Below are 17,411 nucleotides of genomic sequence, written 5' to 3' on the forward strand. Positions count from 1 at the left end.
GTTTGACGGTGGGAAAGCAATGACAGCATATCCAGGTTCCACCCCCTGCACAGTGTTACATTTCTGATTAATTCAAATGTTTCTGCTAATGCATTCATGGCTAGTTAATCTGAAAATGGTCAAAGTTCAGTGGTTGTTAGATTTTGTGGTGTGGATTTGCTCATGTCTCTGAACTGTGGTGTTTTCTGTCTGACACTGGTCCCAGCAGCTCTCAGTAAACACAGCACAAAAGCTGAAGTCTGTACAGATTGGGCTCCAGCACCAAAGCCACAGCTGCTGGGAGAAAGGAGCACAGGATCTGCTGTGTAGGATCTCTTGCAACAGTCAGGAACCTGAGGATTTTCTCAGATTTTGTTCCTGCTAGCCAGTAACTCCAGGCCTAATGATTATATGTAATGTGTTAAAGGATCTTTGAACATAATGGTTAATTAACAAAGAAGACAATAACTTGGAAGAAACCCATCAGTTTTCCTTTTGTGAATGTAAAAAGGAGATCTTTAGGGGAGCTCATCAGAGACTCTTTCTCCTCTGTGTGATACCATGACATATACAGAATTAAAACCTCTATATTACTTGTCCATGGATATTAAATTTCAACAGTTCATTAAAGTTGGGGAAAGATGACTGCCATCTTCCCTGTACACACACATTCTCTTTTTCACGGACAGGTTCATCTATTCACCCAAATAATAATTGTCTTTGTCTTTTTTTTTTTGTTTCTTTGCAGTGGCTGTCTCTCTTTGCATGGCACCTGTGTCTGTGACAGGGCAGGAGAGCTCCAAAGGATGAACTCCCTGGTCAGCACCTCACACCTCCAGCTTGCTGCCTTTGCTCTGGGCACCATAGGCTGGATCCTGTGCACGGTTTCAATGGGAATTGTGGAATGGAGAGTGTGGCATGTGGACAACACCACTGTCATCTCCTCTGGCATTGCCTGGGTGGGGATTTGGAAAGTCTGCTTCATCAGTTACCTTTACGTCTCACCTGGCTACAGAGAACAGTTTTGCCATAAATTCAGTGGCTATGACTCCTTCATCCCCCATGAAATTTACGCTGCTCAGGGTCTCCTGTTGATTGCCATGTTCATGGGCTTGCTGGGACTGGCCGCTACAATATTTGCTCTGAGAAATGTCTATATGGGAGTCACTCACAAACCTCTCATTGCCCCGTTCTTCCTGGTGGGGGGCTTCTTCTACATATCTGCTGGTCTGTGTGTCCTGATTCCCGTGAGCTGGAATTTCTATTCTGTAACTCACAACCAGAGCATAGCTTTTCCTCCTTCTTACTACATGCCCTCCAGTCCAGCAGCACAGGAAGCTGGTGCTGCCATTCCTGTTGGGATTGTGGCTGTCATCCTCCTGCTGCTAAGTGGGACATTTTCTCTCTCATACAGATTTCCCATGACTGCAAACACTATCATGAAATCCTGACAGGACAAATCCCCCCATGCTATTTCAGAACAAGAGCATAGTTAAGAGATAAGGGCAGCAGCATGAGTGGTTGTAAAGTTAAGGAACTGCAGAATTTAACTTTATTTCATAGTAGCCATGCTATTTTCTTATATGAACCAGCTGAGTCATGATCTTAGTACTCACCTATTAACAGAGGTTTGTCTTTGACATAACTGCTGTTGAGCAGCAAATGTGATTAAATTTTGCCAGTTGTCCTCTTTTGTATATGCAAACATTATTGATTAACTTTTTTTTTTTTTTTGGTGTAAAATGTTTACCATGCTCAAAGAGCTGACTTTGAATGAACTGTCCTGTAAGAAAAATGTGAAGTAACATGTATTAAATGTGAATTTCTTTCCTTGTCAGTACTAAGCTTTTGTTGTTTATTTAGTTACATCTGTAGCAAAGTACATTTCGTGACAAGTCAAGACTTTTAAAACCAATAATATGATTGTCATCATGGTTGTGTCAAATGACTCTTCCCTGAATTGTCTTATAAATGTCTTGCCAGTTTCTCCTCTTCCTCTAGGGCACATAAAGAGCCATTCCTTTACTGCTTCTGGTTTTCTTTCAAGCTATTTGCATTTTATGTTGCAACATGTTTGCCTGTGGGGAAGGTGAGCTCTTTAGTTCTTAATGGAGGCAGAGCCAAAAAGTCTGCAAGTGTTTGCTTCTTCATCTGACACATCACTGAATCCAAATGTATTGCAAAAGACGGAAATAACTTGTACAAGTTATTACAAAACTAATGTCAAAATCAGTGCTCTCAGTAACCAGGAGTACTCAGGGCAACTTTCAGGGTATGATTCATCTGATTTAGAAATCTGTATCCAAACTGGTCACTTCAGGTTCTGTTTATAATCAATGTAGAGACAAAGACTGCCCTTTTCCAAGATGCTTAGAATGGCTGGGAGATTACATGCTCCCTGAAAATCTTCTTCTCTTAACCCACTCTAATGGCCACAGCTGCTAACTGTGGCACATATAACCAAACTTCACCTAAGAAAAAAAGAAAGAGAAATGTCCCAAATACTGCAATAAGGACAATTAAAAAAAAAAAAAAGTTTAGAGACTGGGAGGAATGAGCCAACAATGTTGACAAACAGATGATCTCTTGAAAGAGGCCCTCAAAATGTTGTCACATTTTTAAAGAAATGCCACAGAAATCTAAGTAATTTAGTTTTACTCTTTTAATTGTCCTCCATTTCTTAAAATACTCATGGATTCATAGAAAAAAGAAAATAATTTTTTAAAAAAATTGAATAGTTTTTGGACGTTGCAAGACAAGGCAAATTGCCAACAAACCAGGACATCTTGCTGGTGGCTTTACTGGTCCAGCCTGTTCTAGCAGTCCAATTTTTCCTACATATCTTCCCCTGGGCTTGACTTTGCTGTACAGTCTGACAAGATAGAAACTCCATAGCACCTTCATTTCCTCTCCAGTCACTTTTTGAGCAGTTTATCTCATCACTGGTAATTATTTCATTGATGCAAGAATCTTAACTTTTGACTCTTTATGATGCTGTAAAGCACTTTCAAGTAGTGTTTCAATGAAGGCAGTTTAATAGCTTATTTCTTATACATTGTTTCCAGTTTGGTTTCTAAAGTAAATTCTTTACAATATTGGTAGGTTTCAGTTTTAAAGGTACAGATCAATAGTACTGTCAGTAGTATTGTCATCTCTTCACTCAGGGACTACAATAGTATTAGATTATATCATATTATAGTTGTAAGAAAAAAAAAAGAAATCTATCCATGTGTTTATGCCACCAGCAAACTTATTACAGTAGTAAACTACCAATATTCCCTGGCAGGAAATTACAACTTTAGTAGACAATTACTGATTCTTCAATTCTTTTTGAATTAATGTATGCACAGAAATGTCAGTAACCCCAACTATATTTGTTAACTTTATTCACTAAATCATTGGGTCCATTTGGCTAAAGAAAAAGGAACAAACATCATCAGGGACATGCCAAGTTTCTGTGTTGCTGCCAGTGCTGTTTCCACTGGGAATTATATTCATCAGTACTGATGTGTGGCTATGAAACATTGGTTGTGTGTCAAACATGACTAGATGGTGAGGAAATTCCTCAGCTAAACACTGGAACAGATTACCTAAGGAGATGTATGGATTCTAAAATAAAGTTTTGTCAAAAAAATTTTAGGAAAATAGTGCCAGGAAGACTGTAGGTATGAGTGAGCCCACCACAGGACAGAGGGCTTATCTAGATGGAACTCTTGCCATCCTTTCCCAGGATGGAACTTTTCCCATGCTTTCCTATCTCCCAATAGTCACATGGTCCAGATGTTATATGGATATATAGTAAAATATAATCTATGTTCAAATATTAGTCTATATTAAAACTCCAAGTCCTTCTCTGAAGAAAAGATAGGAAAATAAATTTACAGAATGATGGAATCATTTAGGTTGGAAAAGACATCTGAGATAATTGAGTCCAACCTTTGGTGATCACTTTGTCAGCCAGACCATGGCCCTGAGTGCTATGTCCAACTGTTCCCTGAACACCTCCAGGGATGGTGACTGCACCATCTCCCTGAGCAGCCCATTCCAATGCCTGACAAACCTGTCAGTGAAGAATTTCCTCCTGATGACCAGCCTGAACCTCCCCTGGCACAGCTTGAGGCTATTTCCTCTTGGCCTGTCACTGGTTGCCCATGAGAAGAGACTGACCCATTCCCTCCTTTTAAGGGAGCCATAGAGAGTGATCAGGTCACCCATGAGCCTCATTTCTCTAGGCTACTCTTAGCTCACAACAAAGGAGATGCAAAACTTCCATTGATTTCAATGCACTGAGCCTGTCTGACCTTGATCCACCAGGGCAGTGTGATTCATTAAAATTTAGTGAATGTTTGTATTCAACACAATTTTGATACTGGAGGAAAGCAGAGCCCCTGGGCTTTTCCTTCACCAGCAAGGTGGCATCATTTCTTTGTGTATATTTACATGACACATTTATTTTAGATTTGAGAAGCTAAGTTACCTTTCAGGAGGTCTGTTTGTTGCCATGTCAGTTGTGCTTATATACGTACTTTTAGAGATTGTCTGTAAAATCAGGCAACTGAAATGGTTTTGGTTTAAAATTCAAAAATGCAAAATTATTTTGGAAGACTATTTTTAACCTTTAGAGACCTACTCAATAGCCTGGCCCCACACTCATTTGCAGCAGCACAATTGAGGACAGGCAGGAAGTTGTAATGCAGGCAAGAGTGAGAGGCCAAGGCTGTGAGGTAGGGAGATAAGGGGCAAAAACCTCCTAAGCAAATTTACCACAGAATAGATCATATCATGAAGCTCTGTCTCCAGCTTCAGTGCAAACTGGGACCTGCTCCCTCCCCAGTGACAGCACCACTCCCCTTGTGGGCTCCACCCTGTCTAGGAATGTCTCCACACTGGCCTCAGTCTTCACACAAACCAGTCTCGCTTTATTTTTTCTGAGTTTACAATAAACAAGTACCTTGTGATTCACCCATATGTCTGAATTCACTGCTGGGGGAATATTCTGAATACCAAGACCCCCTTTGAGTTCTGCTGGGGGATAATGATGAGGCTCCCATCTTTGACCTCCATCACATACTCCTTGGCATTAATCCACCACAGGATGCATTTTCTTCTTCTTACTTACATTTACTATCTACCTCACTTGTCCATTCATGGCCATGGACCAAAAAATATATGAATATACTTTCAATATTCCTCTAGGGTGGATGATCAAATAGAGAATGGAGCTGAACAGTGCCTGACAGAAACAGCCCCACAGCACAAAGCCTGCTGAGTTTTTCCCCCCAGATGAATACACAATTCAGGACAACTGTCATTTGTGCTCAGGCAAAGGAAGCAGGATGAACTGGAGACATTGTAGTGCAGAGTAGGTCATCAAATTAGTCAGGTAAACAAAATTTTTATTTGAATCAGCAGTTCTACATTAAGACAGTCTCAGCTGCAGATTTAGCTGATTAAAAACAATGTTAGGCTCAGAAAGAAATGTCTTTGTTGTCACATGGCTTATGGTATATTACAATGATGAGAAAGGAGATTGTTTTCATGGATATTTTTAGACCTGCAACCATTTTCCCCTTAGAATGGAAAAACTGAAATGTCACAGCCAATTTCCTCCTCTTTGGGCCATGAAGTACTTTAGGACAAAGAGTTTTTGCTTAAAAAATGTAAGTCTGGCTGGCATAGTGTTAATGGCAAATTGTTTTCTTAAAATAGGAAACCAATGTACATTAAATTAAGGGTTCCCAGAAGAGACATGTTCTTGTGAAAAATATACCTTTTTCAAAACTGAATTGGGATTCCTTTCATTTTTGCCAGCATCTGTATTGTCAAATCCAGTATCAGCTCATAAAAACATATTTTTCAACTGACCTATTTCCCCCTTTCCACTGCTCAGATAATGTACTGCTTCCCTTGCTTGAGAGGGTTCAATAATTAGCTGGGTGCTTTGGAGTGCGCTGGCTCTTAATTACTGTGTCTAAACCAACTGCATGCCAAACAAGAAAATATAAGTGAATCTCATCTCAGAATTATAAACCAAATAAATACTGGCTTAAAATTGGTGATGGAGTACAGCATGCAGTGTTAATATCCAGTTCACAGAATGTCACATCACTGCCTTCCTCTTGAGTTATATGTGGGAAAGACCAGGTATGAGGTTAATTCCCAGGATGCTATTTGAAGAAGCACATACATTCTGAGTGCCCAAGGTTACTTCATGTGCAGGCTGATTTTCAGCAGCTGAACATGTGGCCCCATTATAATATAAATAGGGAAAGGTGAAAAATTAGAGTGGGTGAGATAGCATGTGGGAAACAGAACAGGAGGCATTCATGGTACCCAGAACTGCATAGGTGCACTGCAGCTGCCAGCTGACTGAAATTGAGGGTGAGGAGGGTAATCCCTTGAACATCAGAAGTGCTTAAAAAACCCTGAAGAATACAGAACTGGAAATGAAGCATTCACTGCTTGGGGAAGAGATTTGAAATATTGGTGTTATTGCTGAACACGGAGATGTTTCATCTATCTCTGTAAGAACTACATAACACCCAGTAGCTATCCCTGGCTAAGAAAGATCTTGGGGGAATTTGAAATCACTTCATTTGAATCACTTCAAGTCAGATCCCTAGGGATTTATCCAGATAATGCTGTGGCCATCCATTTACTTGACTTTCAAAAGTCCTACTGAAAATCTTTATTGGTCTGCATGCAACCTTCAGAATAATTGATTTCAGTGGACCTCACATACGAGCTTTAGTATTCCAAATATGTGTAAGGGGAACATATTTGACACACAATTTTTCCTTACAACAGTTACCCACTTGTAAAATAAAGATAGTAGCAACTCACAGAAAGGTATGATAATGAATATATTTAAGTATAATGATTGGTATGATGGAAGCCACAGAAAGTACTACAATAGATCTGCTGAACCACTGGTTTGTGTTCACTCTGAAGCCAGGCTCAGGGATGCAGGGGTCCCCTGGGTGTGTGATGCTGCCTTGCTGTTAGCAACTGAGCAGAGACAGAAGAGGAATGGTGTCATGTGAGGCAAAGGGGGGAAAACTGGGACAGCAAGGGAAAAGGAAGAAGAAAGAGAGGGAATGAAAGGGAAAAAGAGGCAGATTGTAGGATGCTATAAAAATAAGCAAAATTAGTGTGCTGATTGACATCATGATAATAAATATTTGACTAACAAGTGATTTTGTCAAATCTGGGAAAAAAAGGATAAAGAAGAAAGCAGGAATCATGTTTCAAAGAGAAGCCAAAATGAACAACACAAATGTCACAGGAAAAGGGAGGTAGATGATACAGAAGGCAATACTACAAAACAGCAGAGAGGGGCCCACATTTAACCAGAGCAACTTTGGCAGAGTCCTCCTTGAGGGCACTGACTTAGATGGGAACTACATCCTGTGCAGCACTGTGGACATCAGGGACTCCACTGATGCAGTGACAGCAGCAACCATGTGTGCTGAACTCCAATCTGCTGTCCTGGCCAGGAAGTAAAACAATTTGCTGTACTTCCCTCTGCCCCCCATGTATCCATCCTGGATGTGCTTGCCTATGGCACGGCTGTGGCACTTGTCAAAGTGTCTGCACCATGCCTGTTGGTGCCACCCCAGCTGGTCTGCATGAGCGAAGCTGGGCTGGATGCTGGGTGTCACCTGCCAGCACTGAGCATGGCTTACCAGGGACACCTCTGGCATCTCCTCCAGCACTGCTCAGGTGGGAACTGGGAAACCTGAATGCCCACTGCAGAGTCTCCAGGGACTTTTCAGCAAAGGTCTATCACAGAGTTAAGATCAGTGAAGACTTTACCCCCTGGAAACCCTGGTTGTTCAGAAGCTTTCATGGGCTGTTACAATTCTGGGAGCACTAGGAATGACCTACAAGCTTTCTTCTAAGAAATAGTTATAATGGATATGCTCAAAATCCACATACCAGCTTTTTCCTAGCTGGGGAGGGTGTGGAAAATTATCACTGGCCTATGTGTGTTAATCCCTGAGAGCTGCAGTTTGTGGTTTGCAGCACAAGCCGTGGTGTCTCATTTCCCCTCTGCCCACGCCAGCCTGGGGCACAGGAAGCCGCTGCTGCCGGCATCCCTTGTCCTGCTGCAGTGGGACCTTTCCTTTGAACATAACATGCCATTGTGCTGCATGCCAAGGCTCCTCCTGATAAAACAGCCCTCAGATGCCTGCGAGAATGTGAGGCAGGGCTACAGCATAAACATAGCAAACCAGTGACTTCATCTGCCCAAGGAGCTCCCAGGGCTCAGCTGTGGCTCTTCAGTGACATTCATCCATTGCTGTCAGTTCATTCAAGGGAATGGAAACACACTCTGTGACTAATTATTTTCAGATGAAGAATTATTTTTTTTAAGCTAACTTTGAAACACTGCTATGTTTCACACAGGTACCTGACTTCCATGTTGCTGAGAAGTGTTATTTCTAAAGCGACCTTCTACATAAGTTGGACTTTTGTTTTTCAAAGATACCTAAATTCAGTGTTCATTTAATTGAATTTTGCCTGCTGCAATACAATGCTGCATCAATGATTCCTTTACCAAAACAGCAAAAATTATTCTTTTTTAATAACATTGTTTTAGAACTAAACTGCACTATGTAGCACAGAGATCATGGCCTACATTATACACAATATTTGCCCTGGTTAAGTATAGATTTAAATATTTTAACCTTGGAATAAAATGGGATTGTGGAAGTCACTATACTTTTTAATGTAAGGGTTTCAAACTAACTGATATGATATCCCACTGGCAGGAATGCACTGAGCACATTCCAGTTTATCCTATCTTTCTGTGAGCCCACACCATGAAAACATACCCCAAGAGCCTTTCAATGGGATTAGTTACAAGAGCCTTAATAATTTATCTTCTTCCTACTATTTCTCAGAAATGTTTGTATCCACCAGAACATCTCTCTATAAATAGCTTCATTTCCAGTGATAACCCATGAATTCTCAGACTTATAAATAGTAAACATTGCTTAGTGTGCTAATAGTTCAGAATTCCCAAATGACCCTGGTGATGTTCAAAACCAATACTGACATTCCCCAAAAGTGGTGGCATTTTCAGTGCTTCTAGGGCCCTTCTGGCTCCCATGCTCAGCCCAGGCCTCAGAACCTGCTGTCATGTGCTGCTCTTCCTTTTGAAATGCTGGTTGTCAGTCCACTTGAAGAATGAATTAATACTACCCATATGCTATGTCAGGAGGAGTTTGGTCCACAAATTTCACAAGTTTGATGTGAACATTTAAGCAGCAGTCTCATAAAGATGATTACTTTAAAAGTTGCTTCTAGTTGCTTCTGAAAAAAAGCATTTCTTGCTTTTCAGAGGCCCAGAAGTGCTTCAGAAAATCTGTTCTGTAGCTGAAACTTCATATTTGTGGCAGCAAATACAAAGTACTCTGGAATAGACATAAGCAAAACTAACCTGAGTTTGAAAAGACAATTCAGGCTTTTAGCCTGAAAAGCAAATCTTATAGGAATCTGATTGTGGAAGTCCAAGGGAATTAACAAAATCACTCAGCATCTTGCAGGATTGCTTTTCAATTTTAGTCTAAAAAGACTGAGGTCTGATGTACAAAACTGTTTAAGGATATATACTGTGAAAACTTCTTGGTTTAAACTAAACAAAAAAGTAGGTACTTTGAAGAAAACTATCAGAAGTCCATACCACCTAAATTCTCCATTATTTTATTTGCAAATCATGTTTCTAGAGAATCTGACAAGGAACTCCAATTCTTTTTAAATTATCGTTATTTTGATATTTTATTATAATACCTTAAGAGATCTAAGACTTTTTCTTGTCTAAATAACCAGTGCAACCTGGAGATCACACAAGCATATCAGCAGTGAAGGACAAACCACTGGAGGCATAGTAGAAGAGCAATAGTGGACAGAGGAATAATAAAAAAAATGTCATGAGGGGTAAAGAAGAAGAGACTTGAGTAAGTCACTGAGGACAAAATGGTGAGAGAGGAATTCAGAAGGAAGACAAAACCAGTAAGTTACATAGAGAGAGAAGGTGGCTGACCTGTAATTTCATGGCTGACAGAGCACCTAGTGCTCCAACCCAGACAGCATGGGGCAGGTACGTGTGACAGTGAAGAATGCAAGCAACTGCAGATTTATATAACATGTACAAAATACATTTTTAATACACAGGAGCCTTGGCAGTTCCTGTCCTCATATTAGTGTTCATCTGCCTAAGCCTTTTTCAGGAGTTAACTTTTGGAATTAAAGGGATTTGTAAACTGATGGCAAACATCTTATTTTAGATGACCAGCATCATCATCCTGAGAAAGTATCCATGTACTCCCAGCTAACAGCTTTCTCTGGCCATTCACTGCTGCTGAATTATGCTGCAACAGGAAGATTTAACCCCAAATCCAGTCTAATCCTTTGTTTACATAAAGTCTTAGAAATCATGCTCAGTTACTGGAAAGCCAGCAGAGGAAGTCCACATTAACATAGCCTTTTACAAATGCTTTCTCTGATTATTTCAGTGCTAACACATAAGCAAAAAGCCCCAATGAAAAAGAGCTCCTTGTTTTTTAAAGCAAGAACAGTTCACAGTAGAGTGAAGAGACCAGATAGGAGGAGCTTCTGCTTTCAAGCTTTTACTAATCACAAAGTCTTTTGTATCAGGCCACTTTGGCAGATTGGTATTGGTGACCAAAGTCTGGTTAAGGAACCACAAAAATGCTGTTACCCAGCTCCTGGGGTAAGTGATTCAATCTCTGAGCAATGCCAGACACACAACTGTTGGGAGATGCATTCATGTCTGCAGCACTCAGAAAATTGTTTGCATTGCTCAGACAACACCTGGAAGGCTGAACCAAGGATTGGTGATTTAATTACCATTAAAAGTAAGCAAGTAGCTACAGATACCAGCTTGGTTTTAGGACAGGCTGCCTTTTTGCCAAATCATCCCTGGGAAAAAAATTATCAACTGACAGCATAAAATGAAACCAATTAACATTAGTTGGGAAACTCATTAATGAGTCTTGTCCTGTAATAGATAAACACAAAAATTTAATATTCCTGAAAACTTTACTTACCTTAGTTCAGCCTTCTTGGAGTAACCACCTGGCCATGGGATTATGAAAAAAACCCCACATTGTTTGTGATTTTTGTGTTAGTCATTTGAATCATAAAAGGAAATAATGTTGACTGAGAAACTTTCTACTCACATGAAAGGCATGAAAGAAAATATTTTTCTTACAGCTTAAGCAAAATTGTTTACAAAGAAAGATGCCTCTTAAAATAATTTGGTCAAGTGTTTTAGACCAGATGCAATTGCAGGACTGAACACTTGCAACGACCATCCATGTACAGATCTCCTTAAGGGAAATCATCATAAAATAGTTTGGCTTGGAAGGGATCTTTAAAGCTTGTCCAGTCCAACCCCCCTGCAAAGAGTAGGGACATCTTCAATGAGATCAGGTTGCTCACAGACCCATCCAACCTGCTCTTGAATGTTTCCAAGGATGGGCACCCACCACCTCTCTAGGCAACCAATTACTGTGTTTCACCATCCTCAATGTAAAAATCTTCTTTCTTATCTCTAATTTTTCAATTAGGGATAAGGAATTTCTATCTAAATTGATCCTCCTTTAATTTAAAACCATTACCCCTTGTCCTTTCACAACAGGCCCTGTTAAATCTACCTCCTAAATTCTCCATGTTGATGAAGTTAAAGTTTTCCAGTTAAATATCTCAATTGAAACCTTAGGATAGTAATTTGAGGAATTTTTTAGAGGTGCAGCCCACTAGAGTAAAACAAGCTATTTATGCCACTGCTACAAGGTTCTGAAATTATTCCTTTGGCTTTCCTGTGAGAGGCGTGGACCAGGCTGAGGAATGAGATGGTGTCAATCTCAGACAAAGGTCTGGATGCTCACACATTGGACTCAAAAACCTTGGAGATCTTTTCCAACACTAGTAATTGAATGGTTCTGTATTAACATCCTCTATTGTGTGAATTTTAGAAACCCAAAAACATTTTATAGCTTTTTCCCCCATCACAGTGAATGAGAATTAAATTCAGTATTTTTCTTAATCAGATATTAAAAGAAAACTTACCTGCAGACCCCAAGGAAAGAGCAAAACACCACACAGGGTTGAATGTCTGGAAACTCTGGGGACACCCTGTTCCTCTGACCGTTCTGCTTTTAAAGAAATGTGCTCTTGTGATAGAAAATAGTGATTAATAACCTCACAGGCATTTTTTAATGGCTGTCACTGCATGTTGTGAGGGGCTGAATCCATTAAAGCTTTGCAGGATACAACGTAGACTTCAGGTCACCCCAGAACTCTGGCCTTCTTTTCTGTAAATTCATTCTGATGCCAAGCACTTGGTTTTCAGTGAATGTTTAGTTTTCTTCATGGCCAGCACTGCACCCAGCAAAGATGGGACAACCGCTGATCACCTTCAGTTAGCAATTTCCTGTCCATCATTTTTATCTTGCCTAATTGGAACTGCTTTCCAGGTATGAGAGTGGGGTTTGTATATAGTACCAATGCTTCCTATAGAATGGAGACTGTGGGATACTGAGGTCACTACTTTCAGCTCATTTGTGGATGTTTCATGGTTCAGACTCTGGAAAGACCCACATTAGTTCAAAGAAATTTTATAAAAGTTTTTATCATTTGTTATATAATCCTGCTGTCTCTACAGGAGTTATTGCCCACCAAGACTGCTCTATAATAGCTGCTGCCATGGAGATAGCCAGGATACAGTTGGACCACTTTGCCCTGTGGGATATCTCCGGATAAGAGTTTCAAAAATATTTCATTTTACCAAGTGGGAGGAATCCTAACCACCTTTCCTATCAACTGTTTCAATGCCAGTAATCTTGAGTTCCATTAGTATTTTAAAAATCAAGGCATTTCTTTTTCTCCTGAATTCAAATACTCCTCTAGCCCAGGACGAGGTTCCTTCTCAGGCAGCTGGGGATGCTGTTTCTACCTCCAAATGTCCCACAGTTTGGAAAGCAAAACTTGGTGCATAGATTTTGTTGCGACCATGTCAAGTATTTGAAGGTTTTTATGTTGGCTGTGATTTCCATGGCTTAACTCATGTATACGCCCACTGTATATGCTGCAACTTTGTTTATATTCACCTTTTGGAACGTATGATGATAAGAAAAAAATTAATAAAAATAAGCTTTGTCTGTCTGGGATCGCCCTAGAGTGTTTTTCTTCATTGCTGCTCATATTCTGCAGTTTTTGGGGCTGCCCCAATGGCATGGGGAAGGAAGGGGGCTGCAGAAGGGTGTACAAGGAACCTGAGGATAGACGGGCTGACGGGGCATCCGTGGGGCCTGCAGCGAGAATACAAAGCTTTCTTGCAAATAGCTTCAAACCATGTGTAAGGCTAGTCACCGGGAAGTTCAGTCCAGAAAAAAGCGAGTATTTCTGGGAGAAAGGCCTGTGGAAAGGCAGCAGTGTGAAAACCGGGCGCTCCGCCGGCCCGCAGCACCCTCAGCGTCAGCGGGCGGCTCTCTCGGGCCGGGCGCCGTCATTCGCCCGGCGGCGGTGGCGCTGCAACGCCGCAGAGCGCTCCGGCGGAGGCACGGGGCCTCTTCCCCTTCTCCTCCCCACAGAGAGGCACCGGGACCTGCGGGGGGAGCTGCACCGGGGGGCACAGCCGATCCCGAGAGAGCAGATCCCGGCGCGGCCCCGGGAGAGCCGATCCCGGCACAGCCGACCCCGGCACAGCCGATCCCGGCACGGCCCCGGGAGAACCGATCGCGGCACGGTCCCAGGGGGCGCGGGGACGGCGCTACTGCCGGCGGCCGGCAGAGGGCGCGCGGGGGCAGCGCCGCGCCCGCCCCGCCCCGCCCGCCGCAGGGCGCGTGCCCGGCGCAGCCCGCGTTCGTGCGTGCGCGCCGCGCTCTGAGGGAGCAGCGGCCAGGGCGAAGCAGCGCCCCCGCCGTAGGCAGAGGAATGGCTGTGTCTGCGGCCGTGTTTGCCCTGCTCAGGCCCCACAGAGCAGTTCGGCCTCTCTTTCCTCGGGCCAGTGCCGGAGGGAGGCTGGCCAGGCAGGCGCTCTGCGCCTGCAGAGAGGGTGCGAGTGCCTCCTGCACACGGTCCGAGTGCCTCCAGCCGAGGGTCCGAGTTGCCTCCTGCACAGGGTGCGAGTGCCTCCTGCAGAGGGTTCCAGCTGCCTCCTGCACAGGGTCCGAGTGCCTCCTGCACAGAGTCCGAGCTCCGGCCGCTCTGCTCGGGGGCTGCCGCTCGCCGCTGCCCACAAACACGCGAGGATACCAGAGGCCGTCCGGACAAAGGTTTTAAGGTGATTAAATTTCACCACAGCCCCACAAGTCCATGAGGAGACAAGGCCGCGCAGCATGTGAGGGTGCATCACCTGAGGTGTCCGGGAAGAGGCTTTCAGAAATCACAGAATGGGTTTGTGTTGGACGGGACCTTGAAGATCTCTAGTTCAATCACCCTGCTGCACACAGAAACACCTTTCACTAGATGAGGTTCCTTGGAGCACCATCCAACCTGGCCTTGGACACTGCCAGAAATAGGGAATCCTCAGCTCTTCTTCCAGTGCCTCATCACCCCACAGTAAAGAATTTCCACCTAATACCTAACCTAAACCTAGTCTCAGTTTGAAGCCATTGCCCCTTGTTCTGTCACTACACGATCTTGTAAATTGACTCTCCGTCTTTCTTGTGGGCTCCCTTCAGAAGAGGCTGCTGGAAGATCCCTTCTCTTCTACAGAGTGAGCAACCCCAGTTCCTTCAGGCTTTTCTTATAGGAGGAAAGTCCCTATAATCAGCTCAGTGGCCCTTCTCTGGACTTGCCCTAGCAGGTCAATGTCCTTCCTGTGCTGGGGACCCCATACCTGGATTCATTTCTCATAAGACCAAGGTGCTGGAAAACTGGCTTTACTGCCTACATCCCTTCAGCCCTTTTCCTCAAAGTTCCAATAATTTAAATAATACCATATTTGTTGAGGGTTTTTTTTTTTTCGGACATATTTTGTCCTATTCCGCTCACTTTCAAGTTCTAGCACTTCTAGACAGTCAATTTCAGAAATTCATCTGATTTCATTTATACCAGGCTGAGACTATGCAGGATTTGAACCATGCAGTACTGGCATGCAGTATGAGCTGGAGGCTTCCTAGGGTGCTTGCTCTGTTCCCACACTGCTGTTCAAAAGGATGTTAGTGTCACTTGAAAGAACAACGTTCCCATATTTCATGAGATGGTGTTGCTGTGTGTGCATTACAGGGCGGAATTTACATATAACACCCCCAGGCTTCTACTCTGTTACTGAGAATGAAGCATCCTGGGTCTAACACAGGAACAGCAATGTACCCTAATGCTGCTTTAGTCCTTGTGAAAACTGCATTTCACATGGCAACATGATAGACCACTGTCTGCTGCAGCCTGAGCTGGGGCAGCGACTGGCATGATAATTTATTAATGTAGCTATCAAGGATATGCTTATTTTACTTATTTTACTCTTTTTAAATTACTAAATTATACTACTGTGGCCAAATATTTCTGATTATTGTGAAAGACTTTTTGAGTTTTTATGGCAGACACTCTTTGTCTTTTGAATAGCTCATTTCCCTAATGCCAGAGAAATTTTTCTCCTTTCTTTCTTTGATTTTCCTGGTGCTTGACATTGTTTGGTAATTTCCGTTCAACAGCACTTCCACATCTCCAACAGTTCAGGAGATGAGATATTACACAAACTGTGTCCTGAGAAGCACAGTGTGTATCACACGCCAAACTCTTGCAAATGTTTCAGGTTGTTCACATTTTAATCTGTTTGATGAAGTTCATCTGGAGGAGGGCCTGGACAGGCAGTGATGAGGTGTTTGGATTCAGTTTCAACACAAACCATCAAATGACATCTCTTATGCCAGTAAAAGGAAACCAACCTTAGGAGCCTTCTGGTAAAGACTTCCTTCCTTTGGAGAATTTATAGAAAGGAAACAAAATAAACCTAGCCTTTTATTTAAAAATAACTTGTGGTTCTCTCACAGACACAACTAAAAACAGCCTTGGCCAGGTAGGAAACACCTGATTTTTAATTTTCTCTCTAATTTTAAATCTATCATTGAGGTTTGTGGCTAGCAGAGCATAAAATCCACTTTAAGCTCTACAATAAACATTCAGAAGGGTTTATATAATTAGATATTACAGAACTAAGATAACATGATGGTGCAAAAATCTTACAGCTATCAAAGACAGCTAGGAAGTTGCCCTGTGCTCTGCCATTTAAACACATTTAAATATATTTGAGCTATGTCACACTGATTTAAGGAAGCTGGGAGAGGGAGCTAGCTGCACACTATACTGTACCCAGACTGTTTGGGATGGGGTTTTTCAAAACATTCATGGATAATTGATCCTCAATTGCTTTTGACCAGAAGCTTTCCTTTTACTTGGACTGCAAAGCAGTATTGGGCACCTAAATATGTAAGTTGCCTTCCACTCCAGCTTTCAGGATTTTATCTAAATGAAAAAAAATCAAAATTCAGTTGGGGTGGAAAAGAAAAACTCCTTAGCAGGTAATATTAATAGGTAATCCTTAAGACAGAAGGCAAAAACTAGATATGCAAAACTTATTCTGCCCTCAAAATGAATGGTGCTACACCTACTTTAAATGCCATGACAGCTCTCATTTGGATCAGCACTACCCATAAATCAGCTTTCTCATAAATAACTACAAAGCCAGAAAAAAATTGCAATCCTGTGCAGCAAGAGGGAGTGTTTGCATTGACACAGATATGTGTTGTGCCCTGACTAGTAGCATAAACATTTTTTCTGGCTGAAAATTTTCATGCTTGGTTTGGGTTCCAAAAAAAGAGATGGAGATGGAAAGAGGAAACTTAAAGTAACGTGAGTTCTGGGAAAAGATTTTAGATCTATACATAGGCAGATTTCCGTAAATATAATTATATGAAAGATGACAAAAGACATAATATGAAAAACAGAATTAAAGCAAGAAACAGAACCACGAAAGAGGTAAATTTTATATTCTTTGCTCATAATTTTCAAATATGAGTTGGTTATCAAAATGCATATGCCCTGTGAGTGGGCAAGTAAAGTTCCTACTGAACAATTTTTAGGACAGCGAGTGATACTGCAAACACAATAAAAAATTAATTTTCTTGCAACCAAGAAATAAATGTCAGTAATCAGTATTAGTAATTAAACTGGTTTATTTTTAAGTGGCATGTGTATGCCAATTAATGATAATAATTATTGTGCTGGTTTTTCTTTCAGTGCTGCCATCAGTATCCCTTTGGCTGTTTAGCTTTCATAAAGACTTCTGAATGTTTCCTTGCAATGCAGGCTATTTCCTTTGGACAGAGAGCTACTTACTGTGCTGGCTCTGAACCTGCAGTACCAGGAGCAGCCAAACTGCAGGCTGTGGTTTGTGAATC

The 17,411-nt window shown here is 42.0% G+C and overlaps 1 protein-coding gene across 1 annotated transcript; it reads left to right on the plus strand.

Moving 5' to 3' along the window:
- Positions 1-785: 785 nt before the first annotated feature.
- Positions 786-1,430, plus strand: CLDN34 (claudin 34). Its single transcript, XM_054272330.1, has one exon. It carries the CDS (start codon positions 786-788, stop codon positions 1,428-1,430), a length of 645 nt encoding a protein of 214 aa, XP_054128305.1.
- Positions 1,431-17,411: the final 15,981 nt, after the last annotated feature.

The sequence above is a fragment of the Melozone crissalis genome, unplaced genomic scaffold (genome assembly GCF_028551555.1).
Source record: "Melozone crissalis strain CALT ecotype California unplaced genomic scaffold, PUWL_Pcris_2 ptg000013l_1, whole genome shotgun sequence".
Lineage (NCBI taxonomy): Eukaryota > Metazoa > Chordata > Aves > Passeriformes > Passerellidae > Melozone > Melozone crissalis.

What these genes read in the sequence shown, in the direction of transcription:
- CLDN34 (XM_054272330.1), top strand. Translation starts at nt 786, where the DNA reads ATGAACTCCCTGGTCAGCACCTCACACCTCCAGCTTGCTGCCTTTGCT.